The sequence below is a fragment of the Anabrus simplex genome, chromosome 5, assembly GCF_040414725.1.
Source record: "Anabrus simplex isolate iqAnaSimp1 chromosome 5, ASM4041472v1, whole genome shotgun sequence".
Classification (NCBI taxonomy): Eukaryota; Metazoa; Arthropoda; class Insecta; order Orthoptera; family Tettigoniidae; genus Anabrus; species Anabrus simplex.
This window is the reverse complement of record NC_090269.1, coordinates 133,258,108-133,286,090: the sequence shown is the minus strand read 5'-3', so window position 1 is coordinate 133,286,090 and position 27,983 is coordinate 133,258,108. Positions and strand designations below refer to the sequence as shown.

The 27,983-nt window shown below is 41.0% G+C and overlaps 1 protein-coding gene across 1 annotated transcript in view; it reads right to left on the bottom strand.

Annotated features, from left to right (window-relative positions):
- Positions 1-15,760, bottom strand: part of LOC136874685 (general odorant-binding protein 19d) — a 38,710-nt gene extending 22,950 nt beyond the window's left edge. The window contains exons 1-2 of the mRNA XM_067148324.2: positions 15,666-15,760; positions 4,142-4,220 (exon numbers count right to left, since the gene is read on the bottom strand). Coding sequence (XP_067004425.2) covers positions 4,142-4,220; positions 15,666-15,725 — 139 coding nt within the window. The 5' untranslated portion in view covers positions 15,726-15,760. The remainder of the gene's footprint in view (positions 1-4,141; positions 4,221-15,665) is intronic.
- Positions 15,761-27,983: the final 12,223 nt, after the last annotated feature.

Below are 27,983 nucleotides of genomic sequence, written 5' to 3'. Positions count from 1 at the left end.
CAAAACAAAAGAAAATAGGCTATGATATAAGTAGCATCTCTTCAAGCAACTAACAAATTACTGTGTCAATCCGTATACCACTGCGTATGCAGCAGGTAACGGAGCCCTGAGTCAGCATCGTGGGGAAGTACGAGCCGACTGAGGGGAAGCGACTTGCGTCCGCATGCTCAGATATGTCTAGCACGGGCACTGCGCTTACGACAGGCAAGGTTTGACACTGGTACACTGTAGCTACAGCATTGCTCCTATGGAAGCAGGGGTGCCATATCGAGCGGCTCTGTTCAACAGCATCACGGGAAAACGGTGGCATGTAAATGTGTGAAACTCAGTACTTAGGCGTAATTTTAAAAGGCAGAAGAAACTAAACTGAAGATAATATTCATGAACTACTCTAAGAGATTGTGGGGGGGGGGGCGGGGGGGAAGCTCATTTCGATGTTCTCAGGATAACGATAAAACAGCGGAAAATAAATTTGTGAAACTCAGTTTTCAAGTTCAACATAAAAGGGAGAAGAAAATACATTGAAAATTAAGCATAGTTTACTATTTACTTCGTTTCTTCCTCAGCCTCATCCATAGAGTAAATAAATCACTGTATTAATGTTAAAGAAAGAAATCACACACGTAGTCCGACTGAATGGTCAGCGTACTGCCCTTCGGTTCACACGGTCCCGGGTTCAATTCGTTCAATTCCAGGCCGGGTCGGGCATTTTAATCGTTCTGATTAATCATTCTGTCTCGGGGACTGGTTGTTTGTGTATGTCCCAACACTTCCCTCTTCACATTCAGACAAGACACCACGCTACCAGTCACCAAAATAACACGCAATAGTGATTACATCTCTCCTTAGGATTGGCGATAGGAAGAGCATGCGGTCGTGAAACAGGACCAAATTCTCATGTGCGATACAGTTTGCACCCGTGACCCCACGGATGTGAAAAAAGCTGTAGAAAAAGAAGAAATGAAAAAGAAAGAAATCCCGCACGTACGTTAATTAGTCACGTAACACTCACTCAACACAAGACAAGTCCACACTGACATAAAGAGTTTAAAAAAGAGATACGCAGCACATAAATAGAGGTCTTCCTTCCGGGATTCACAGAGTAATGGTTTACGCTTTACTTGTACCAGAGCGGCACAGAAGGAAAATGGAGGATGGCAACAAAGCGTTGGCTGTTCCCGCCATTTTGCTTCCTCTCTGGGCGATTGGGAATTAAAAGTGCCGGGGCAAAAAGATATACAGACAGCAAACAGCACTCGGGGGTTTATAAACATCAAAACTAAATAAGAAAACTACAAAATGGTAAGCGTTTTATGCTCTGTGAGTGAATTTCGACAGAGAGACAATTTCAGTGCGGTAATAATTGATTTTTTTTAAGATTTTGATTCAATACCTTACAATAAAACTTTAATAATAATAATAATAATGTTATTTGTTTTACGTCCCAATAACTACTTTTTAAGGACTTCGGAGACGCCGAGGTGCCGGAATTTAGTCCCGCAGGAGATCTTTAACGTGCCAGTAAATCTACCGACACGGGGCTGTCGTATTTGAGCACCTTCAAATACCACCGGACTAAGCCAGGATCGAACCTGCCAAATTGGGGTTAGAAGACCAGCGCCTTAACCGTCTGAGCCACTCAGCCCGGCCAATAAAACTTTCACCAAAGGAACAATATTATACATTATTCCAACTGAATAGAAGTACGACCTGATTATACAATTAAAATCATTTAGTATTTGACTACAGAACTAAAAAAACTAACAGACAGTAAAGAGACTGCCAGATGACGAACGCGCGCTGCAAGCGGGTGGATCGTACATCAGTGTCCATGACCTTGGCAAAAATATACCCCTGCTACCCTTCTTCACAGCACATGCAAAATGTTCACTACTTGATGTGGTGCTACAGAAATCGGTTAGCCGGGATGAACGGTATTTTGTGCGTATTTCCGCAAATAATTTTATTCATAATTAAAGAAAATAAAGCAAAGAATTTGTTGACAAAACAGCAGGACTTGTAGAAATTGACTTTTTAATAATTCGTATAATTCCCAGTTTAAACCGGCTAAAATGGAATAGCAATGTAATATTTTCTCCAGAAAGTAGCGGAGCGAGTACCCCGCCCCCTCGCCCCCCTAATCACCGCTACTGTCCCTGGGAATGTATTTATGAAATAAAAAAGCTTCAGTAGTTATCTTTATAATAAAACGCCCCATCCTTTTTCTTTCTTTCATAATACAATATAAAGTATATTATAATATTCCTTAATCACGAGGAATTATCGGCATCTAAGAGGGGGTGTTTTCGCTCGTTGTAGGCCCATAACAGCAATACGTGGAATGAAGTTTAGTGCCCTTACACTAGGAGTTGTGCCGGCAACTTGTACTTCCACGCCATTAACAGCATATGCATACCTCCCAGGCGTTCTAAATAGCGATGGGAAAGAATTTTTGTCCGCCACAGGATATGAAGTTCAACTTGGACTTTAAGAGGACAAACTGCGGCAAATATTCATTTAAAGGAACAGTAATAAGGCAAATGTTCGATAAACTTCCAACTTCTTTGAAATAATTTGAGATGAGTCTGGGAAAACAATCAACGATCTACAACACGGGCGACAGTCGTAAATGCAAATCAAGATTGATTGATTGATTGATTGATTGATTGATTGATTGATTGATTGATTGATTGATTGATTGATTGATTGATTGATTGATTGATTGATTGATTGATTGATTGATTGATTGATTGATTGATTGATTGATTGATTGATTGATTGATTGATTGATTAATTGATAGGAACCAAGGTGGCGGCCATTTTAATGCTGAAAACATTTCTTTATCAGACAAGGTATGGTCCCCATACTAAGCAAGACGTAAAAATAAGCGATTTCCTCAATTGTGCCGAAAGGTGAAGGGATATAAAGGGCCCGGAAAGGTTTTAAATTGTAATACTTGGATAGCTTAATCAACCAGAAAGCAAATTTAGAAATCCCTTCCGGCCCAAATGCAGTTTCGAAAAAAACTGTCTATAATTCCCTGTTTCTTTACTCCTTTACTTTTTGATTCAGATCCTAGCCAAATTAACCTATTTACATTATTCTTTCTGTAATGTGTTCCTTGGTTCAATGCCCTCAGGCCGTTTTGATTTTTGAAAAATGTCCACACCGAATGTAGTTATAAGGGCTTAAGTAAAACTCTTCATTGACTCATTGACACATTAGCGCTCGTAGTGGTAGGAAAAGGCAAACTACTAATATAATGGACCGGATAACGAAGAATAAGAAAAGTTTTGTCATTTTTAGGAATAAATGGAGAATACATTTCATACTTAATCTATATGTGTGTGTATATATATAATATATTGTTCTTACTGACTGACTGACTGACTGACTGACTGACTGACTGACTGACTGACTGACTGACTGACTGACTGACTGACTGACTGACTGACTGACTGACTGACTGACTGATTCATCGTCGCCGAGCCAAAACTACTGGACATAAAGCAATGAAGTTTTGGGGATACATTCATATTACATTGTAGGTGCTCACTACGGGAAGATTATTTTATATTCTTTCACTAGGGAGTGAAAATGGTGGGGGAGGGTGAATACTTAAAATGAGTGTATCTATATCTCGAAAACTGAACAGTCTAAAGATTTGAAAATTGGTATTTGCAATATCCTTTAAAAATAACAAGCAAGTATTGCCTTTTTTCGGAAAATGCTGTTAAGGGGGTGAAAAAAGGTGAAAATGGGTAGAATACCTCTTATGTGGATACTTATATCTCAAAAACTGAAGATGTTACAGTCATGAAAATTGGTATTTGAAGACTTTAAAAATAAAGAAACACGTATATATTTGTTTTTTGGAAAATCTACTTAAGGGGTGGTGAACATGAGTGACAAAGGGTGTGAATTTTAAAAATGAGTATATCTCAAAAACGTAACATGTTACAGACGTGGAAACTGCTATATAAATTTACTAGTATGTTCCAACTCTGGGGCAGAATGTGTTGTTCGTACTCTGCGTTCTTCGTAACGGTCGCTTCACGTCATAGTTTCAAGATCGTGAGTAAAACCTGCTCATTCATGAAATATAGCTCCAGTTGAGCGGATCATGTATTACCGTCTTACCGTCAGTTGCTCCAGCATCAGCTTGACACGCTTTCGCCACGGGGCCGACCTTTTCCTTGAACTCAGCATCAGAATCAGCCTGGAAATGAAGAAACAAATGTCAGTTGCAGCTCTTGTTTGATGCAATTGACTTGGAACACTCTCTCTCTCTCTCTCTCTCTCTCTCTGTGTGTGTGTGTGTGTGTGTGTGTGTGTGTGTGTGTGTGTGTGTGTGTGTGTGTGTGTGTGTGTGTGTGTGAATTTTGCCTGATAACCTGTATTGGCTGTGATATCTGTGGTGGTATGTGAATTTATTTGTGAACGTTTCAGATTTTGATTGGAAGAGAATCAAAAGATGTTTAGATCTATGCAGTGAAGTATACATAGTGGCAAATTATGGGACATCCTTCTTCTTCCTAGACTTTTCCCAGTTTATTGGGGCCAGCACTTGGTGTGGATTTGGCCCATTTTGACGGCTTAGTGCCATTCCTTCTTCTTTCAGTAAATCTGTCCTTAGACAGGTATCAACTGGATGTCCTCCATTTCTCTCTGCCCTGACCATTTTCCTTAATTTGCTTGTAACTTCTTCCTCTCTTCACGTCTTTCAGCATTCCAAACTTTATTCTTCCTCTCCCTCTTTTTCCTTCAACTTTTTCCTCCATGATTCTCTGTACTAGACAATTTCTACGCGATATGTGACCAATCCAAGATGTTTTCCTCTTCTGTATCATCATGATGAAGTTCCTGTCCTCCCCTACCCTACTCAGCACCTTCTCATTTCTCACTCTATCAGTCCATTTCAGTTTTCCCATTCTTCTGCACAACCACATTTCAAAACGTTGTAAATGTGTTTGTTCTTTCTGTCTGACTGTCCGCGTTTCACAACCATAAGCCACTATACTCCACACCAAACTTCCGCTGGGAGTTATCAAGCTTCCCAAATTCCGGAATGATTGAATCTGCTCTAATACTATTCCATCTATTGATACATTAATTGTGTCGTCTCCCTTTCCTATTTTCATCAGTTTGGTCTTGCAAATGTTCAAGTTCCTTCCAAATTCTTTACCCATCCCTGACGCCAACTTTATGTGCAGGGATATACACACACTATTGCGTGTTTCTGTGGGTTTTTTTAAACTGATTTATTTACAAACAATAGTTAATACATAGATAAAAATTTCGAGTCGTTCAACAAACTGAACACAGAAAATATAGAGAGAAAAACACGATCAAAAACCATCTTTGCAACTTCCTGTTGCCTGAAGTTCGTGACCTAAATATAATATGACACTATTTTTTTGCATTTTTTAACTTATAAGAATATTTATACTTTTAAACTGACAAACAATAAATTAGTAATTGAACAATAACTTATACAACCAGAAAAAGTCAAAACATCTTGTTTTTAAAATTCCACACTAATTTCAAATAAATTAAGGACATTCAATAGATTCACTGTTCCTTTCACGTCCACACTGGAGCGCTCACTTTGTGGAACCGCGCTTGCACTTGGTTAACACAGGCCAGCTAGTGAGGCACATCCTCTGCTTCGGACAAGTAAGAGCTTTCCTTATCCAGACACTCATAGCCGAGAAGAAAATATCTTCTTCACTACCAGGACTTTCAGTGTGTACCACGCTGTGTACATAACACTCTAGTATCAGCACTACTGCACTGTTCAGTTCAGATGGCTTCAAACTGAAGATCGGACGGATTAGCCAGTCAGATGCAATGTAGATGTCTGACTCATTCATAACGGTTTGTAATAGCCCCCTAAATTATCTCCACACCTTTTGGATGATTTCACACTGAGCAAGTCTGTGATATATGGTATCACTACAGTTCCTATATAACGTGCACAAATCGATTTCTTTCATATGGATGCGGTGTGGCTTACTATTTTGGGTATTTTATCATGACTTTAATTCAGCCTCCTTCTTTTATTGCCACAGCTTATCACCATACACTGCGGAAATTCATCGGATGAATACCCCATTCCCGACCACTTTATCCGGTACGGAATGATAAAATCTATGTATTTTCATCCCCTTTAAGATTACCACCCCCTTACCCGACCAACGATCATGAATTTTGGTCATAAATAAACAAAGCATCCCCTTTCATACGACCAGTAACCTGAGAAGATATTTACAATGAGGTATTGTAGATCCCTGTACACCCCTAATTGCACTATTCCGGGAATATCTCAATCTGATTGTTACTAGAGAGCAATGAGTTAGTGATGGGAATATAGAATGTTTTAAACTATCGGTAGACTACCGACTGTGAAGCGTTTTCGTTCGGTTTGAAATCGATTATAAGGTAGCAATATACGTTTTTTACTGCGATACTAGACTACTAGTAACTAGTAATGAGTCATTTGCTAGTAACTACCGAAATGTGGATTGTTGTGTTATACTACCGATTTTATAGCGGGTTTCTTTTGTTGGTTGTGATATAAGCGGAAATATTGAGACTAGTGACAAACGTTACACAATATTTGAGTGAAGTTGATTGGAAACTGAAATACGTTGGTCTACAAAATAAGATCAAATTTCCCGATTAAAGTAATTGTGGACTTTATGTTTCATATGTATATAAAAATGAATGTATATTTGTATGTATGTATGTATGTATGTATGTATGTATGCAAATGACACATCTCCTCCAAAACCACTGGAGCAAAATTAACGAAACTTGGTACACTGATGACTTATTACCTGGAGACGAGCGCTGTGGGGATAAGCCATCTCTAATACCCTTAGGGGTGGGGGGCCAGGGGGCTTATTTATAAAATTAATCGAAAATAGTATCGAATCCGTACTTTTCGGGGTCGCTGAGATGAATAGTGAAACTCCGGATTTTGCTAAGTCCACATTCAGCCCCCTTTGGGCTGGGGGGCGAATGGGGAATGGTATATAAAAATAATAGAAAATAGTGTCGAATCCATACTTTTAGGGATGAATGAGATGAACAGTGGCACTCCGAAATTTTTAAAGTCCAAGTTCAACACCCTTGTGGGGGGGGGGATTCGATGGTGTAGTGATATATCAAAATAATAGAGAGTAGTGTCGAAACTATCCTCATCGGGGTCGCTGAGATGAATAGTGACACTCCGAATTTCTTTTGACAAACCGCGTTGAGTTAAGACACCCCATGTACCAATAGGGGCGGGAGGCGAGGGGATGAATTATAAAATATTCGAAAATAGTGTCAAATCCACACCTTTTGTGGTCGCTGAGATGATTAGTGACACTCCTGAATTTTTTTGTTTAAGTCCATGTTCATCCCCATTGGGGCGAGGGGCGAGGGGGGGGGGTGACATATAAAACATTCGAAAATATGTCGAACCCATACTTTTCGTGGTCGCTGAGATGAATAGTGACACTCTGGAAATTTTTAAAGTCCAAGTTCAGCCACCTTCGGGGTAGGGGCGAGGGGGGAGAGATATAACAAAATTATCGAAAATAGTGTCGAATCCATACTTTTCCGGGTCGCTAAGATTAATAGTGACACTCCGAACAATTTTAAAGTCCAAGTTAGTCCCCTTTGGAGTGGGGGTCGAGGAGGAGTGATATATGAAAATAATCGAAAATAGTGTCGAATCAGTGTCACAAAGACGTATAGTGACACTCCGAATTTTTTAAAAATTCCAAGTTCAGTCTCCTATAGGTTGACGGAGAAAGGGGGGAGTGATATATCAAACTTATCGAAAATAGTGTCAAATCTCTACTTTTTGGTGTCGCTGAGATGAATAGTGACCCTCCAGACTCTTTAAATTCCATGTTCAGTCTCCTATGGGGTGGGGGAGAGGGGGAGTGATATATAAAAATAATCGAAAATAGTGTTGAATCCATACTTTTCGGGGTCTCAAGTTCTCAAGTAACCCAGAATTTGTCTGGAAATAAGCATACTGCGGCTGCTTCGCGCGTGCGTTCGCGACAATTACTAACAGCTGAATCAGCTACTTCAAATGCAGGCCCATCTAAATATTCCCAGTATTGTTTAGATGTGTGCAGAGCATTTGTTTGCGCCGACATTCCTCTTGGCAAAATAAATAATCTGGGACTCAGAAATTTCCTAACAAAGTACACTAATTTTGAGCCTCCAGACGAATCCACATTAAGGAAAAACTATCTCCCAAAAGGTTATGAAGAAACTTTACAGAGAATTCGGGCAGTATGTGATAGCGAAAAACTGTGGGTGAGCATTGACGAAACCACTGATTCAAGTGGCAGAAAAGTAGGAAATGTTGTAGTCGGTGTGTTGAAGAATGACAAAACTGCTTGTGAACATTCTTATTTGCTAGTATGTAAAGAAATGCTTGCTGCAAACCATGTCACTGTAGCTAGATTATTCAAAGAAGCTATGCACTTACTTTGGCCAAAAGGTATAAAATTGCTTTTGCTTACTGACGGTGCAGCTTACATGAAAAAGGCAGCCAAAGGCCTTTCTGTGAGCTTTTCGAAAATGATACACGTAACTTGCGTTGTTCATGCTCTATGCAGGTTATGTGAAACTCTGCGGGCTCAGTATCCTCAAGTGGATAAATTAGTGTCAAATGGCAACAAAATGTCTTCGTAAAAGCACCCTCAAGAATCGATCTGTTTAAAGAGAAAAACCCGGATCTTGCGCTTCCTCCTCTGCCTATTGTTACGCGGTGGGGTGCCTGGCTTAGCGCTGTGGTATACTACGCAGACAATTTCGAAAATTTTGCATCCGTTTTGAATGCACAAGATAAAAACGACGCTTCGTCAATTGAGATTCTTCAAGAGATACTGAAAGACAGCTCTTTGAAAAATGATTTGGCGTTTATATCTGCCAATCTAAGCTTCTTGTATAAAACTATAGACATACTTGAAAAATCCACCAACCTGTTGTCCGAAGCAGTGAAGGAAGTGCGCGCTGCGGAAAATAAATTAGATTCACTCCCGGCTTCGCAGGTACAGGGACAGTTAAAGGTTAAATATCAAAATTTGTTCAGGAAAAGCGTAGGATTTCAAATAATGTGCCAAATTTCTAATGTATTAAAGGGTGCTCACGTTGGTGAAAGTGAAGGCGTTAGTGCTGGTGACATTCCTCTCTTTAACTATGCACGTCTGACTTCCTGTGATGTGGAGGGATCATTTTCGCAGTATAAGGCGTTCTTTAGAGATAATCCGCATGCATTTGTGATGGACAATTTGGAGATGACCTTTGTTGTTCACTGCAATTCTGAGACTACTTCTAGCCACTAATATTCCAGCGTGTGATGGCTGAGTACGAACTGGTACCATTTTTTTCAGAGATGATAGGTTGCTTTTGCCTTATTTAAAGAAAATATTAACTTTAAAAAGAATAACCATTTATAATATTTACTCTGGCATATCAAAAATTAATGTACCATACTGCACGTTTCCATACACAGACACAAATTTGCCTTAAGGAGCGCGTTTGGTAGCATCATATTCTAATACAAAACATTATACTTATTTGCTTCTTGAGCGCGAGTAGTTATGTGATATTTAAAAGAAATTAATTTTAATTTTTTAAAGTTTTTCAGCACATAAAAAATATTTTCCACATTTTTAGCACATAAAAATCCGCTCCCAACTTATGACTTACTATCAGGAGACAAATTGGGTGGAGGTATGACAACCGTAGCACCCCTACGAAGGGGTGAGATGTAGATATAAGTGAAAATACTGTCGAATCCATGCTTTTGGGGTCGCTGAGATGAAAAGTGATGGTCCGGATTTTTTTGAAGTCCAAGTTCAGCCTCCTTTCCCACAGGGATGATAAAAGGTGAAAATAAATATATCCAAAATGACAGAGATTTTGGAAGTATGTGTGTATGTTCCATCATAGGTTTCAACGAAAATTGGACTTACTGTGTAGAAAAAATACTTTAGAGGAAAGAGACCCCTAGCCCCTAAAGTTACGGAGAAATGTAAAAATTAACCGTAAACGACCAATATTTCGGTTTAATCCATAGTTTTCGGGGTCGCTGAGATGAACTGTGACACTCTGGTTGCCGTTTAAGATAATGTTCAGTCCCAAACGGCAGGGGGAGGGGTGAGAATGACTGAAAGGAAAATATCCAAAGTGGCCGAGTTTATGGACATATTTCTATATATGTTCTAGATACCTCTCAGCCAAATTTGGTACATTGCCATGGGGCAGGAATGAATCATAAAAACACAGAAAGACCGGTGAAATACAAAAATAATAGACAACGACAAGTATTAATGCGCAGTCCATAGTTTTGTAGGTCGCTGAGGTGAATAATGGCACTGCGGATGTCGTTATTCTGCCCACATCGGCATGGAGATGAGAAGGGTTGGAAAAGAAAATGTTCAAAATGACCGAAATTACGGATGTATGTGTGTTTTTTCCAGCACACCCCTCGTGTATATACAAATGTCATTGTATGCATGTGGGTGTGTATTACACCTCTTCCTAACCCACTAGAGCGATTTTCACCAACCTTGGTACACTTAGACTTGGTGCCAGGAGACAAACCGCGTGGGATAAGACACTTCAAGTACCCTTACGGGTGGGGGGTCGGCGGGTGACATATAAAAATATTAGAAAATAGCGTCGAATCCATACTTTTCGTGGTTGCTGATATGAAGAGTTACACTCCGGAATGTTTTAAATTCCAAGTTCAGCCCTCTTTGGTGTGTGTGTTGGGGGGGGGGGTACAAATATTACCTACCATCTGGAAAAAAATACTTTTGGGGCAAGTCGTCCCTAGAACCCCTCGGGAAGGGGGTGAAATATAATCTATGTTAATAAATGGAAGTCGGTTGGGAACGATCTATATGGATATACTGTACTGTATATATATATAAATTAAGGTATAAAAATGAAAAGACATGGGATGAATGAGGCACTTCCAGGCATCTTAGAAACTTAAAACTTGGTACCGGAGAAGTGATGACCTTAGGATCCCTAGGAAAGTAGAAAATTCTCAAAATACCCTGAAGGATCCAAGCTGGGAGACTCAAATTTGGGGCTCAGCATAAGAACGATAACATATAGGTTTCATGGACTTAAAGGTTTCCTGAAAATCCTAATTTTTAACCACTCCCTCAAATGAAGATGGCGGCACAATCATCCAGACTAGGTAGGAAATTTAAATTTGGCAAAATTTTAGCTTTTAGTCTGTGACCGACGGAAAAATTATGCGATGTTTAAATTTTTCATTTTTATCCCCGAAAAAAAATAGAAATATGGGGCAATTTTAATGACGGTTCAGACCTTTCCTTCGAGGTATTTGGTGACTAAACGGTAACTTGTTTCACAAAACGGATGGCACAATCCCAGTTTAATTTGGAGTGATCTACAACTTAAATTTGGTTCTATTTCTGGATTGTACATAAATTTTGCACATATTCACGTAAATTTTATGGTTTGAATCACTTATAGGAAATATAGGAACATCAAATTCTGCATGAACATTGGCCCACCCAGTAGCTATATGTGAGCCAAATTCTATGTTTGTAGCTGTCACATATGTATCCGAAACGTAATGCACTGTGAAGAAACTTTACTCATATTTCGCCCTACTCAACGTACCTAACTCAAACTTACTCATAAATAGATGAGATACGAGAATATATCATAGGAGCAGCCATTTAGACTGCTAAATGTGGCGTCTTACCGTACATTCCGGTTGTTGATATGATGTACCGTTTACCAGCAATTACATTTTAAATGGAGGTAAATATGCACATACTTTCTTATGTCGAATTATATTTATTCATTGAAGTCGATTTGTAGCTATCTACAAGGGGTTTGTGTGCCATTGTAATTAATACCTTACAAATCGTTAATGACTGTGAGCAGGAGGGCATCTGCTATTGTAATCAGTACTCACCATATCGACTTTGATTGGCAGTAGGAATGTAGTCCTTCCCCAATTGCTGTGTACCATTGTAATGAATTATTTCCTTCTTGATTTGACTGGCACAAGGTTAGGGGGCATGGAATTTGTATTCAAACCTCCTTTACCTGAATGTGTTTGGCAGTAGGCAAGGGTACCCGGAAGTATAAACAAATTCACCCAGCTAAAATGTGGCTGACGTTAGGCATAGTGGCCTGCTATTATAATGGAAACTCACCAACTCAGTGTGACTGGCAGTAAGCTGACTGGCATTAGGAAAAGGAGCCTGTGATTATAAAGATAAACAACTCAATTTTGAATGGCAGTACAGTAGATGCCTCCCATTATAATAAAACTTCCTCAACTGTTATCTGTCTGGAAGTAGGAAATGGGCCCTTCCATTCCAACGAAAATTCCCAAATCGATTGTGACCGTGCAGTAGGTAATGGGGCCTGTCATTATAGTGAAAATTCCCATCTCGATTATGAATAGCAGTAGGCAAGTTGACCTGCCGTTATCACCACAACTCCACAACTCGCATTTTATATTGGAAACAATGTATGCGGACCTCCCTATGGTGCTTCTCGAATAACGCTAAGAGACATGGAATTTTTAAAAATCTTATTCACTGCATGTACAGTAATTTACATCGATATCCGTATAAAATGTAGAATACCGTAGCGAAGCACGGGTACTACAGCTAGTTTTAAATAAAATGCATGTTTGTGTCCCTAACCACAAGTTAATGAATGTAAGATCGCCTGTTTATAAAATAACAAATGTTAGGAGAGAGAAAGAATCCACAAGGGATAGCTGCCCTAGAACAAGGGGTACCGTACTGTAACAGCATCAAATTATTATCTATTTTCGCACTATTTATGTTAGGAAAATTTGATGTTATAGATATATTTTTAATTTTGAATTTCCCCTGTTGTAGCCCTACAGCTATCCCCGATCAGGAAAACTTTATTTTTCTTTACACATACCGTAAAAGTGATTATTTACCATTGTCAAAGAATCTCGTAAAACATCTAAACAAATATCTTTTAGATACGAAACGGGAATACCAAAACGAAGGAAGAAATTAATTGAAAATTTTGTGACAGATCCTCGCGCACCGAAGAGTAACCCAATCACTTCCCAGCAACTGGCGGGTATGTGATACTTTTCTTCAAAGTACTTAAAACAGGGTTGGTAGTGTATCTTCTTTTCAGAATCAACTTATTTGGCCTGTGAACTGTTACTCTCAAACCTTATTGTTGGATCAATAACAATGCCAATGTTTCTCTTCCTGGAAATCGCGACAATGTCTGCACGTTCACTGGATCCGTCACATGAGGGAGGGTTTCTATCTCGTTGCAGTGACGGGAACGGTTTTCTTGGCTTCTACCGGGAACGCTTCGAACTGCTATTACATTGCAGTTCATTTTGAAAGTCCTTTCTTCGTTGTAATCCAGGGGTATGATCGTGTCCATTCTGAAAAATGCGATACACCTTTTCCACGGTGTGGTAGTTTTCTCCATGTTTCAAACTGCTGATCTCTGTTTCTTAAGAAGAGTCTGTACCTTAGGTTGTTCATCGGGAGCGAAGCCAAGGCTTCTCAGACTACCCTTTATTTCTTGTTGAAAATTTCTTGTTTGTACCAGAAGTGAGTCGACAACAGAGTCCAGTCTGTTACAGATGAAGGTTAGGTTTACACCTTATTTTAATGACATCACATATTAAAGTAATGTGAATACAGCAACATATTTCCCTAGGACCAATAGTATATATATTAATTTTAAAATAATTCTATTCGTTTAAAGTTAATGTTTAATCATTAGAGGTTCATGGTTATTGTATGGAAAGTATTTATAAAAATCTATTAACATGATTATCTATTGACAAAGTGCACAATAATAAAATTGCATTTATCATTATACAACTTTGAGTCAGATATCTGTTCATTTATAACAAATGACTGACTTCACTCCATAACGAAAGAGGAGGCCGATTTCAGCGCTGACTAGTGGAAACAATTGGAATTTGTGATCCGAATGAAAAACCGAATGCAAACGGAAACAATCGGTTGTAACGGTAGTTCACGACTATCGAATAAATCTCGTAGTTTTCATTCGATAGTCCCATCACTACAGTGAGTATTCTTTCACCGTAAGAACGAATTTTTGTAATAAAGAAAAGTGATAGTGACGACGGGATAGGAAAGGGCGGAGTTGGAAGGAATTGGCCATGGCCTTAATTAAGGTACCTGGTGTGAAAATGAGGAAACCACGGAAAACCATATTTAGGGTTTCCGACAGTGAGGTTTGAACCCACTCTCTTCCCAATGCAGGCTCACAGCTGTGCGACCTTAACCGCACGGCCAGCTTGCTCGGTAAGAGAAGATCTCGATATGATATAACAAGCAAAGTAGGTGTAGTTAATTTCTCTGCAAACAACTGTTAGTTGGATAGATTTCATCCCCGACACAATATCGTCCGTGCGGAATATTCTGATGTATAACAAACATCTAGCTGAGAACCCTTCTAAACGTGCACAAGGATTCGATTTTCCAAGGCGACAGTGGAGAATCACCAATCGGATAAGAAACTAGACACGGCAGATGTGGTTATCTATTGTGCAAATGGAGTTGGACTAGCTCTGCAAATTGTGATTGTGGTACCCCTTCTTAGTCTATCCACCACATTGTTGCTGACTGCTCAATTCGAGCTTTCAAAGGGAAACTAATCAACATTCTCCGCACATCGGATGAACCAGTTGATTGGGTCAAAAACCTAGACCTAGAGTATGTGCAAAAAAGTGAAATCAGAGATAAGGCATTTTGCAGATGATGTTATTCTCTACAGAGTAATAAATAAGTTACAGGATAGTGAGCAACTGCAAAATGACTCTCTAATGTTGCGAGATGGACAGCAGGCAATGGCTTGATGATAAACGGGGTTAAAAGTCAGGTTGTGAGTTTCACAAATGGGAAAATATCCTCTCGGTTTTAATGACTGCGTTGATGGGGTGAAAATTCCTTTTGGGGATCATAGTAAGTACGTAGGTGTTAATATAAGGAAAGATCTTCATTGGGGTAGCGTTAAAAATATGTTGCAAAGTTTAGGTTGGGAAGACTTGGGAGAAAGGAGACGAGCTGCTCGACTAAGTGGTATGTTCCGAGCTGTCAGTGGAGGGATGGCATGCAATGATATCAGTAGACGAATAAGTCTGAGAGGTGTCTTTAAAAGTAGGAAAGATCACAATATGGAGATAAAACTGGAATTTAAGAGGACAAATTGGGGCAAATATTCGTTTTATGAAGGGGAGTTAGGGATTGGAATAACTTATCAAGGGAGATGTTCAATAAATTTCCAATTTCTTTGCAATCATTCAAGAAAAGGCTAGGAAAACAACAGATAGCAAATCTGCGACCTGGGTGACTGCCCTTTATCCAGATCAGAGATGACTGATTGAATGCACATGTATATTTATATACATATACATTCATCATAGGATAAATAAATAAATAAATAAATAAATAAATAAATAAATAAATAAATAAATAAATAACCCCGCCAAAAGACCTTTTTACGTTATTTACATCGGATCGGCTTTAAAGTTGTTTTACTTCATTATGCGGATTTTGGTCTGAAAACGAGACAAACCAAGAATACTCTAGAAAATAATTGAACTTACCAAAACAGCGGGGAAAGTCCCAACAACCACAACAAGAACGAAGAGCACTAGGTACTTCATAGCGGCGATCTGTTACAGCGACAATCTGGAACCTTCTATTTATAATAAGTGTATATAGCGTTAGCCTCATTTTGTATTATTTTTAAGACGCAAAATACAAATCATCTACCTGTTGTTGACTCAAGGTTGTCTACATGCCATCAAAGAGAAAGAAAAGCATATAGTCACACCACTCAAGGTAACAATACTAATTATCGTGACTAGTGCTAATCTGGTGCAGCTCTTTTAAGGAGATTCACCGACGCAGAGGGCAGCGGCTGCCATGTACTGGAAACTTCGAGTTAACGCTCATTCACAATGCGCCGACTTAGACTTAACTGCTAGTCCGTAAAATTAAGTGACTGCAAACTCCAAGCTCTTGCGGTTAAGTTTACGTTAAGTTTAAGAACCAGCCAATCAGAGCAGACGTGAACATTGCATTTTGCGCGCGATATAATGACCTCTTTCGACGAAAAACTTGTAATTTTCTTTCAAAACAATCCTTGTTTGTATTTATGATAAAAGTAAAAGGAATTACAAAGACGCTGTACCGAGAGAGAATATAAGCTGTAGCAATGAAATCTGGCGGTGTCCGACTCGTTGGCTGAATGGTCAGCGTACTGGCCTTCGGTTCAGAGGGTCCCGGGTTCGATTCCCGGCCGGGTCGGGGATTTTAATCGCTTATGATTAATTCTTCTGGCTCGGGGACTGGGTGTATATGTCCGTCCCAACACTCTCCTCATCATATTCAGACAACACACTACACTACCAACCACCACAGAAACACGCAATAGTGCTTACATCCCTCCATAGAGGGTTGGCGTCAGGAAGGGCATCCGGCCGTAAAAACAGGGCCAAATCCACATGTGCGACGCAGTTCGCACCCGCGACCCCACAGGTGTGGGAAAAAGCGGCAGGAAAAGAAAAGAAATGAAATCTGGCGGTAAATGGCGGGAGATAAGCTCGCGACGCTGGCGACCGGGCGAGAGACAATCCCCGTCAAAGGTAAAACAGTGTATATATCTTAACACTATGACAGATTGCTAGTTTAGGAAGACGATATCGTACTAAAACATCTCAACGATGTGTGTTAGCAAGGCGTATAGATGTTGGCAAAAGAGACCTTACACTTCTTGTTATTAGAAAAAGGAACGTAAAACGTAAGATAGTGGCAAACAGTTCAGGTTTCATCCGCATGTACAAAACGAACTGATTAGGATAATTTCTTGCAGTAGACCACCGAAATCGCCCTGAAATAACCTTCTCTGATTCATAGGATGAAGCCATTTCTGCACCGTTGTTTACTTCGCCTTTTCAGGTACACAGTTCCCAGGAGCCAAGCAAGAGATGTCTGGAGTAATACGAAGTCCATTACCACGTTGTTTAATTCCACTGAGGTATTCAAATATAAAACTGCGAGATAGCCTAAAACCTGACTTCCGAGCTAAATAACATGGCTGTGTACACTTTATGGTCATATTACGTTCCTCCAATGTGAATACCACACATTTTACGTAAATTTACGGTTACGTTTGCATTTACCCGGCGAGTAGGCTGTGAGATTGCATCCGGGAGATAGTGGGTTCGAACCCCTGAAGATGGTTTTCCGTGGTTTCCCATTTTCATACAAGGCAAATGCTGGGTCTGTACCTTAATTAAGGCCGCTTCCATCCAACTCGTAGCCCTTTCCTCTGCGACATAAACCAACTTGTAAATTAAAGAAGAATTTTGGACGTTATGTCATTTATCCTCAGAATGGAGTAAGCGTGTCGTTCGTTCAAAATAAGAGTGTATTATTAGCAGTATGTATTTACAATTATGGCGAATCTTATAGATGCGAAATAATTATAAGCCTAAACCAATACGTACATACGTAGTAGAAACGACAAATTTCTTAAAAAGTGCAAACACTTATTGTGACAAAGCAAAATAAAAAATAATAAAAGCTAATTATGGGACTAGGTTTTCATTACTTTAAAGACCGAATACGGTTAACCGTGCGGGTTCACGGCGTCCGTGGGTCTTCCAAACCCATGCCCTTAACTTTGTGTGCTGAGACATACCGCAGGCCAACAACGAAAGTAAGGGAGGTGCTCCAAATACAAAAACAAAAAGCCATCCAGTCCCGGTTGGCGCTAAAAATGAATCTTGATGATGATGATGATGATGATGATGATGATGATGATGATGCTTGTTGTTTAAAGGGGTTTAACATGTAAGGTCATCGGCCCTAAAACAAAGAATCTTTACGCACTTGAACTAGTTATAAGAGTACACTATAGATGCTTATCTGCAGGAAATAGTGTCTGCATTCGAGGCACATCGAGACTAACACTGCTCGCAGTCACGACGACACCATGCCCTCACCTCTCTCCATGTCTTGTTGACTCCAGCTATCTCCCTGAATATGATTCCCTTCCAGGTAATCCTCGGTCTGATTACCCTCCGACTGCCCTGCGGATTCTAGTTTACTGCCTGCCCTATTGTACTTTCTTATGGTCTGGTCAGGGTGTGGCTGATCCACCTCCATTTTCTCCTCATCATCTGTCGCTGTACGGGAGTTTGGCTAGTGGCCTAAAAAGGGTATGAGATGGTCTTCTGGCCACCATATTCTCATAAGGTTCCTCAAAGAACGATTTATAAAATTTTGAAACCTTGTGGTAATGTCCTTGGTAAATTACCACGTCTCATTTACATACAGTAACATATTCAACTTTTAAGTTGAGTATTTAAATCTTCACTTTGATGGGAATGTGAGAGGATCTCCGTATTGATGGTAACTGTGCAAAAGATCATTTAGCTTTATTAATACGATTCACCATATCTATAAAAGCATATCCTTCGTGGCTGGCCATGCTTCGTAAGTAGCAAATTCATCTACCTTTTGTATAAACACTATATTGTAACTTCACGGCAAAACAGAAACACAAAATGGATAAATAGTAGAATTCTTTGCAGCCAATGGCCATATGTTACAAGAAATATAGAATAAATAGCTAATCGCATAATTCTTTCAAGCACTTCAGCTTCTAGGGATGCACTTCAGGAAGCCTTGGACAGCTTACTAGTTTCAGCTCGAATCAACGAATTGAATGTAAACTAAAAGAAAACAGAGTAAATTACTCCTGTAAATATTTTGCAGGTGGCGCCCAATTTCGTTATTCACATTTTATTCTTGTTATCATTTATCCATTTCAAAGGTGGGAGGTGGGAGACGCAGTAAGTCAGAGACAATTATGTAGTAGGGTGAAGAGCTCGAAACAGTAAACAAATTTAAATATCTAGGCACAACGTTTCAAACTCAGGGAACAAGTTTCACTATCCATGTTAAGGAGAGGTTATCGGCAACACATGGAAAAATTATTTCTGAGAACTGCACTAGCGTTATTTCAGATGAAAGTAAAACTAATAATCACATACAGACTTCATTTAATATGGTAACTTCTCACTCAGTCAAATTTGAAATGGATAAATGATATCAGGAATAAAATATAAATAACGAAATTGGGCGCCACCTGCAAAATATCTACAGGAGTAATTGACTCTGTAAAGCATGAAAGAACTCCTTCTCCCAACGCGACGGACATCAGGCTGATGAGCCTCAAAACTTACTTCATAACCTAAACTGCTACTGTTTAAACCTGAAATTTAAAGATTTACCACAAGTTTCACTACATGTATTTACTCCCGAAACAAACAAAACAAAACAAAACAAAACAAACTCCATCACGTGATGACACCAATATAAATATCCACAAACAACATCTACAAGATATACGCCACAACTACACATAGTTCTAAAGATCACGCTTCAAATTAATGATTTCCTACGGATAAGAGGACTGTCCATTCTTAACCTCATTTACATTAAAAATAGCATCATCACTACGAAATCAATTTACAACGTGTTATAAACGTACAAAACCAATCCCAGTCACCTCGCTATACTCTGTTAATTAAGCCATACACGTTCACAATATAAAATGGCTGCTGTGGAATGAATAAATAAAGACAACCACGTCGTACTATTCGAAGAATGAAAAAGTAATAAACACTTGGCCGACGGTTTTATCTAGCCACAATCAGCTCTATGCACAACAACACGTTACCTCCATATTGCACATAAAACTACCTCAACGTGTGCATTTCCTCGGAGAGAAACAATCCAGAGTCTGACTTACAAAAGAACACAATCTAGCGTCTTCCACCCACTGCTCACCAGGAACTTGTAATTACCGAGTAATGCACTCGTGATGATTCCTCAATCGTGCAGTATGGCAACCCTACAGGACTTCTACAGCAAAGATTGTGTAATGGTAATCGTCGTGAACAGCAACCTCACAGGTCATGAATAGTAATGGTAATCAAATCTCTGCGCATGCGCACACGCATATATACACTGCATGACAAAAACGTTAAGCACTCAGAAGGAGTGGTCCACTATTATCCCATTTCGATACACATGAATGCCATTGTTGTGTGAGTATATGATAGGATTTACAAGGCTATGTAATGTGTAGAACGCCCCCCCAGAGTGCATTCATGATGACACTGTCCTGTTGTTGATAAGTTGTTACCAGTCAACTGCTATGAGTCAGAGATGTGCAGGAAGGGCTACATACCCTACACCCTACAAATCACTCGCGATGACTCGCAGACGCTTTAGACATCCTATCCTCCAATTGACAGCATTTGATAGAAGCCTCATTGTGGGACTGCTGGTTGGTCGTATCGTGCAATTGCGAGGCATGTGGGCCATTTAGATGTCACAGATGCGCGATATTGCACTCAATGGGTACATCAGGGCACCCAAACACGTCGTACAGGTTTGGGTCGACCAAGAAATACCACCCCGAAGGAAGACCGTCGTATAGTGCTCCAAGCATTGCAGGATCCCATAACTTCGCCACATGCAATCCGCGAGCATCTACTGGAGACTCTACATCTTGTGAGTTCCCGCACAGTGTCTCGACGACTCGTATCCGCCGGATTGGGTCCTACCGCCCCAAGCATCAGTTACGATTGCCACCAGAATACCAACGCCTGCGTTTGAAGTGGTGCCTTGCCCGGGAGGCATGGACTGAGGACGACTGGCGTCGCATCACGTACAGAGATGAGTCCCGCTTCTGCGCAGCCTCCGATGACCATCGTGTGCGTGTTTGGCAGCTTCAAGAGCAGAGGGCAGATCTTGTCCATATTGTTGAAAGACACACAGGCGTAATTCATGGCATCATGGTGTGAGGAGCCATAAAATATGCGTTCAAGTCACCTTTAATAGTGCCGTGGCAGACTTTGATGGCACAAGGATACGTCACACACATTCTGCGTCCGCACGTCCTATCCCTTATGGCACAGCATCCTGGGACAGTGTTCCAACAAGATAATGCACGTCCACATACAGCATGTCTGTCTATGGACTGCCTAGAATACGCTGAGGTCCTCCCGTGGGCAGCAAGATCCACAGAACTCTCCATCATTGAACACGTGTGGGATGATATTGGAGCGGACTTCGTCCCAGTACCAACCTGCGGGATCTGGCGGGATAGCTGCAAGAAATGTGGCCGAACTTGTCACAGCAGTTGACACCATTCCGAGCCGAATAACGGCATGCATTGTAGCCAGGGGGGTTGCGACACCCTACTGACCTGGCGCCAACATTCCACTTGTAACTGCCAACGGCCTAGATTCCTTCATCCCATATTGTAATCAGTTCAATAAAGGCACATGTTCTATCAGCGTATGTAATTTCATGCACTTTCAACCGTTCCTTCGGGGTGTATGACGCTTTTGATAGGCAGTGTGTATATACAAGGGCAAGTCAATAAGTATCTGCAATTTTGCTCTTATTGCTTTCAGGTTGGCCTTATGACATAGCGTGCTCACCAGCCGTTAGACAGCAATATTGTCTACGTCTGTGTTAGATTTCAGCGTTGTCAGATCAGTACAGCTTGCGCAGTTGCGACGTAAAAATGGTCCCGCCGCTCTCTGTTTGGCATCAAGGAAGACAGCGTTCCGTAATCCGTTTTTGGGGGTCTGATGGTGTACCCGGCGCGGAAATTCATAGAAAACTTTCAACACAATACGAGGACAATGTTTTGCCACAGTAATGTTTACCAGGGGATAGAACAGTTCAAAAGCGGTCGCACGAGCGTGAAGGATGAGGAAAGACCCGGGCGACCATCAGCAGACGTAATTGAAGCCAATATTGAACAACTGCATGATATTATACCCGTATTGTTCAGAAAATCTACGATTTTTCGCTCCTGTTACATCCTCAGACCGCAAAAAACGCTGTGTTTCCTTAGTGAAAACAGAGAGTGGTGCGGCCAAATTTACGTAAGCTGTACTGATCTGGTAATGCCAAAACCTCCCACAAACATAGACAATGGTGCCATCTAGCAGCTGATGAGCACACAACGCCATACAGCCAACCATAAGACAATTAGAGCAAAATGGCACATACTTCTTGACTTGCCTTCGTATTTGCTTCCTCCAGCACTCCATAATAAATAATCTCTCCATCGCACGCGCACACACATATAATATATATGCTTGCTCCACGTGGCATAGCGTCTATCAAAGTCCACTGCAAACAATCCTACCACTGAAACATCTTCAAAGGTCACTTGGTCAATGCTACCTCGTTCCAAATCGGAGCCTTCGGACTGGTTTCTGAGCTGCCGATCTGCAAATAGTGATCTTGCACGTTCATAAACATTGATGAATTACCATCTACAGCATACAATTCCCGGTCGTACCTCGAGTTTCTAAACCACATGTTGGAACACTTTTAACCGACTTCAATCGTCTATACCCATACACTCGCTGATTTCCTTGTTGCACAATCTTCACTGTTAGGCCATGTGCGCACACACTTAGCCAAACCGAAATTAATACAAAATACACTCATGTTCATAAAAACCAGAACACCTTGAAACACTAGAGATAGGAAGTGCATATTCTCAGGAAATGTGCATTAATATGTTCTGAAGAACTTTTAGCATTTGAATCATGTCGGCCCTCTGGTTCAAGGTCCACATTGATGTCTCGGCGCACCACCACCGACTGGCAAAATATGCCTGCAGCTCTCATTAGGCCCCTGCAAAATGGTGCCTGTGAGGAGGGAAGGGTATCTGACCGTAAAACTGGGCCCAAGATGGCGACTGTGTAGTTAGGCCCCTCCAAAGTTGAACGGTAAGGGCAACTGACCGTAAAACTGGCCCCAAGATGGCAACGGTGTAGTTAGGCCCCTCCAAAATGGCGATGGTAAGGGCACCTGACCGTAAAACTTGCCCCTAGATGGCAACGGTGTAGTTAGTCCCTTCCAAAATGGCGATGGTAAGGGCATCTGACCGTAAAACTAGCTCCAAGATGGCGACGGTGTAATTAGGCCGCTCCAAAATGGTGATGGGAAGGGTATCTGGCCGTAAAACTACGTCGTGTAAGGTTAGACCTCTCCAAGATGGCGTCGGGAAGGGCATCTGGCCGTGAAAATGAGGTCAGGTTCCTCCAAGATGGCGGCGGGAAGGGCATCTGACCGTAAAAATGAGGTCAGGCCCCTCCAAGATGGCGTCGGGCAGGGCATCTGGCCATAAAACTGGGCCCTTTGCGTCAGAAAGATCATCTGGGCGTAAAACTACGCCCTGTGAGGTTAGCCCCTCCAATATGGCGTTGAGAAGGGCATCTGGCGGTAAAAATGAGGTCAGGCCCCTCCAAGATGGTGACTGTGAAGTTAGGATTGCTCGCGTACGCAAACTCCGCGAATCTCCATTGCCCTACTACCATACTAGGGGTCGATGACCTCAAATCACTTACCCCCACTAATGACCTTGCTAGTGGTCAATGACCTCGTGGGAAAATGCTGACTCAACACCCATTGTTTTAGAACCAGTCCTGCTGTACTACTCAGGTGAAATAAACCTTATTTAACTGAACCCAGGCCCGTAAATTCCCCGACTTCGTAATGGAGAGTGGAACTCATGTTCTTCCGAATATCCACTTATAGTACAAACAAAAAATATTATTATTATTATTATTATTATTATTATTATTATTATTATTATTATTATTATTATTATTATTATTATTATTATTATTGTCACTCGTTTATGGTCTCATATTTGCACTCCTAACTACTAAGAGACTGTGCCAGCATTTGAACCTGCAATCGTGAACAATATCGGTTAACAGACAACGCATTCAGTCCATGGTGGTGTGACGCGTAATGCGCCCCTGTTTGTCTTGCCAGTAGCCTGCTGTGGTGCATGATGGCACTTAAGAATAGTGGCCGTTGTAGGAAATGACAGGGAATCCTTCTTTTAAATTCATTCTTGTTTAGAAAGAACATTTTCAAGACATATTTTGGCAAGTCGAATGCGTTACTATAAGCAACAGACGCACTAGCTGAAAAAGGTAATAGAATAGGCCACAGAATTTAGTTGCTTTAAACGACAGGCATTGGATTGGTGAAGATGCTAAGTTCACCACCGATGGGGAAATCTGTTGAAATAAAGTAAGTAAATCTAAATAACTGTTGGATTTTTGCCCCTAGGACTTTATTTATTAATGAACTACAGTGACATATATTTGAGCTCTTTGAGTCTGGTTTTTTTCAATCGCGAAATTACCAGCGTTTTCGCCTCAGTGTAGCAGTGGGCTCATCAGTTGGATTGCTACACCTTTCCAAGACGCTGGAGGCTAGTGCGCCGTTGAGATACCACTGCAAGTCTCTTGTGTAGGACAATGCAGTGACGGTGTACTAAGGGAAAGCATGTGCCTCCACTAGTATAAATGCCTTCCTTGGGCCTATATACAGAGTGAAGCGTAATTCGCGCACTCGGGCGTCGCAGCGCGACTCCTCACATGCCAGCAATAAAAAATGTATCTTACAAATTTTCGTCTTGCGAGTATATCCGGTACAAAACGAACGTTGAAGAGTAGCAATCTGCCAATACTCTAACCATATGTAGGGTAACTAGCACTGTCAGCACGTTCTCGTCGTGCTGTACACTTGGTGCAGTGGCTAGAATTTTTGGTTGGCATGCAGGAGGTCGATGGTTCGATCCTGGGTTGAGGCGCATTTTTTATTTGCTAATTTCCATCTGACATTACCTACTGTAATACAGTAAGACACCGTTTCTGAGGTCACATGTATCCTACATTTACCAACATTTTGTAACGCTGAAACAACAAATACCTGGTTAGACTAATAAGAAATAGACAGCTGAAACAAATGACCAGTCATAGGACAGAATAACTACACAAACAATATCACTTTCGATATGCTAAAGGTGATAGCACAATACAATAACACAACATCTACTTGTCACTTACATACTACATGTATAATAATAATGTTATTTGTTTCACGTCCCACGAACTACTTTTTAAGGTTTTCGGAGACGCCACCATACTACATGTAATATGATCGCGCAGATGTAGCACATTAGCACTAATACTGTCCATATTAATGACCGCATGACCTTCACAACAGAATACGTTGTCCTCAGAACAACAGATGCTCAAAACGACCTCCCTGCACGTCCAAACATTGCGCAACCCGCCGGATCATACAGCTCTGGACCCTGTGTCCACAGCATGAACACGCGCTACCAATTCTTCCACATTTGTCGGCGGAGTAGAGTACACGTGCTCCTTCAGGTGTCCCCACAGGAAGAAGGCGCACCATCATGTTGGAACCATATCCTCTGCCGAACATGTAGTGGAACATCTTCCAGCGCGTCAGGCAGATAGTTTGAGAGGAATGCATGATACCTTCGTGCAGTCAACCGGTGAGGCAACATGTAGGGACCCAGACACCTGTCGCCCAATATTCCGGCCCAGACGTTGATACCAAAGCGAACTTGATATCCACGGTCGCGAGTGACGTGCGGGTTAACCTCACACCAATGGTGGGCATTGTGCAAATTGAAGACACCCTCACGAGTGAATGCTGCTTCACCATAGTACCGTGTTCACGAAGTCATCGTTGGCTTCCTGCACCCATATGCACCCGCTGATGGCGATCTGCAGGATGCAGGTGTTGCGTGCGAGAATAATGATAGGGGTGCAGCCCATGCTCGTACAGCACGTTAACGACCATGCGTTGCGAGACACGCAGCTGCCTTCCGACGCTACGTGTACTTCGCTGAGGTTCTTGGTGTATGACCTCCAGAATAGCTTCCTCAGTAGCTGGAGTACGGCGAGTCCGTGGACGACCTCTGTCACGTGATGGTGGAAGGAGAGAACCTGACTCCCGAAGGCGCACCTCCAGACGACGAAACACATTTTTATCTGAATGGCGTCGACGAGGATATCTAGCAGCATATTCACGAGTGGCAACACCAGCCCGGTTATCAGATGCACCAAGGACCAGAAGCATATCCACATATTCATCGTTTGTGTATGCCATACGTCTGCCACAGTGGTTCAGAAGTTTATAAGACAGACATTCGATACGTGTACGCATGTACATTGGAGTCTGTCATGGGCGCGTTACTACGCTCGCCACTAGTCCCTGTCTGGTGGACAGCGCATACACTACGTACTAAACACGCCTTCAGTCCTGCGCGCTGTTCCACCTAACGCGCATTACCTCTCTGACAGATATTGTTCTGCATGATTCATCCCGAAATGGTGAAATGGTGAAATGGTCGGTTTCGAATTGCACTGTTTCCCTAACAGTAATAGACATGATGTCTCCACAATCCCATCGATATAATAATAATAATAATAATAATAATAATAATAATAATAATAATAATAATAATAATCATAATGGGAAAGCAGCTGAACTGGACATTGGGACTGAGCCTTCAAGATGCAGAGGAAGTTCATGCGTTTACCTTTGACTTCGTATCAAACTAACGTGATGATCAGAGATTCGAAATGTATTCCAACTATTTGTTGGAAATTTACGCACTTTTTTCTCCTAGAAAGCGGACTTCGAACCCCTTTGGTTTGACAGGATGACGTAGAGTTTTCAAGTAAGTTTAACTTTTCGCATCCGTGTATGCATGTTTAGGGATGCCATACAACAGTATTTCAAGTGAATGCCTCTGCAGCTATACGGAGCGCGGCAACATCCAGGAAGATCCTCAACACTCATTTCCTACGTCCCTTGAAGAAATTTGAGGAAGTTCCACGGAAGTACAAGGGCAGGAAAATGACAAGATATGAATTCGTAAAGCTCATGTCATACTACTAAAAGAATAAATAGGTGGGATAATATCGTTGAAAATTAAGATATATTTTTCCGCAACTTTAAACCACCAGAAATTGATTATCTCAAAGCTGCCAGTCCGAAACACGGCAAAGTGTGTGAAGTTAAGTTGATTTCATTATTTTTACAATAATAATAATAATAATACCATTGTCTGTCTTGATTATAAACAACGATCTAAACACTCGGCCACCAGGAATATTTTCCTCGATGCCAATGAAATTTTCACTAGTTACTTTAACGAAAACGTTTTGCGAGAATGAAGTAGTTGAGTACATTGCCTAGCTAAATCTTTTAAGTATGTCAGCATTTCTTCCCATATTAACGATATAACATGCAGGTATCATCCTATATTGTCAGAGTGTTTGCTCTAATTACCGTGCTGTGTGTCATCGGCGTTCAAGGAGTTTCCCTATCTTATCAGCTAGTGAACATGAGCTCATCAGTGTAAAGGCCCGCTCACACCTAGCGGAAGCGAGACGCGGCGCGAAGGCGGAAAATATTCTTTCACTGCGTATTAGATGCAGTGGCTCACACTTGCCCAGACTGGAGGGGAAACGCGCCGCGCCGAAGACGAGGAAGTTGCTTGGCGAGAATATTTCTTCTGCTCCTCCCGCCGGAATATAACTTCGGTACCATTCGTAAATTAGTCGGATGTTTTCGTCGAGTCCAAGCGGTACACTGGCGGTACACAGCACAGTGCTTGCTTCCTCTACGGATATTCACATTCCTGAAAGACACTTGAACTGTTAAGTTACTACTTTTAATAATAAATTACATTGTTATTCGTAATTATTTAAAATTATATGTATTAACAGAACCACTTGAGTACTAGTACATCGCTGATTTTAATATTTAATATATATTATCATGTAGTTCTAGTTGTATTTATTATATGTATGCCACTAGAGTTTTGTAATAAATGGAACATTAAGAACTATTAAAATATGCAACATGATTAACTCACCTTAAACATACAACCTGTCGTAGGGTCGCTGATATAGGTTCACGAAATCACGTACAAAGCTTATTTAAATATTCTTCAACAAGCTGAAATA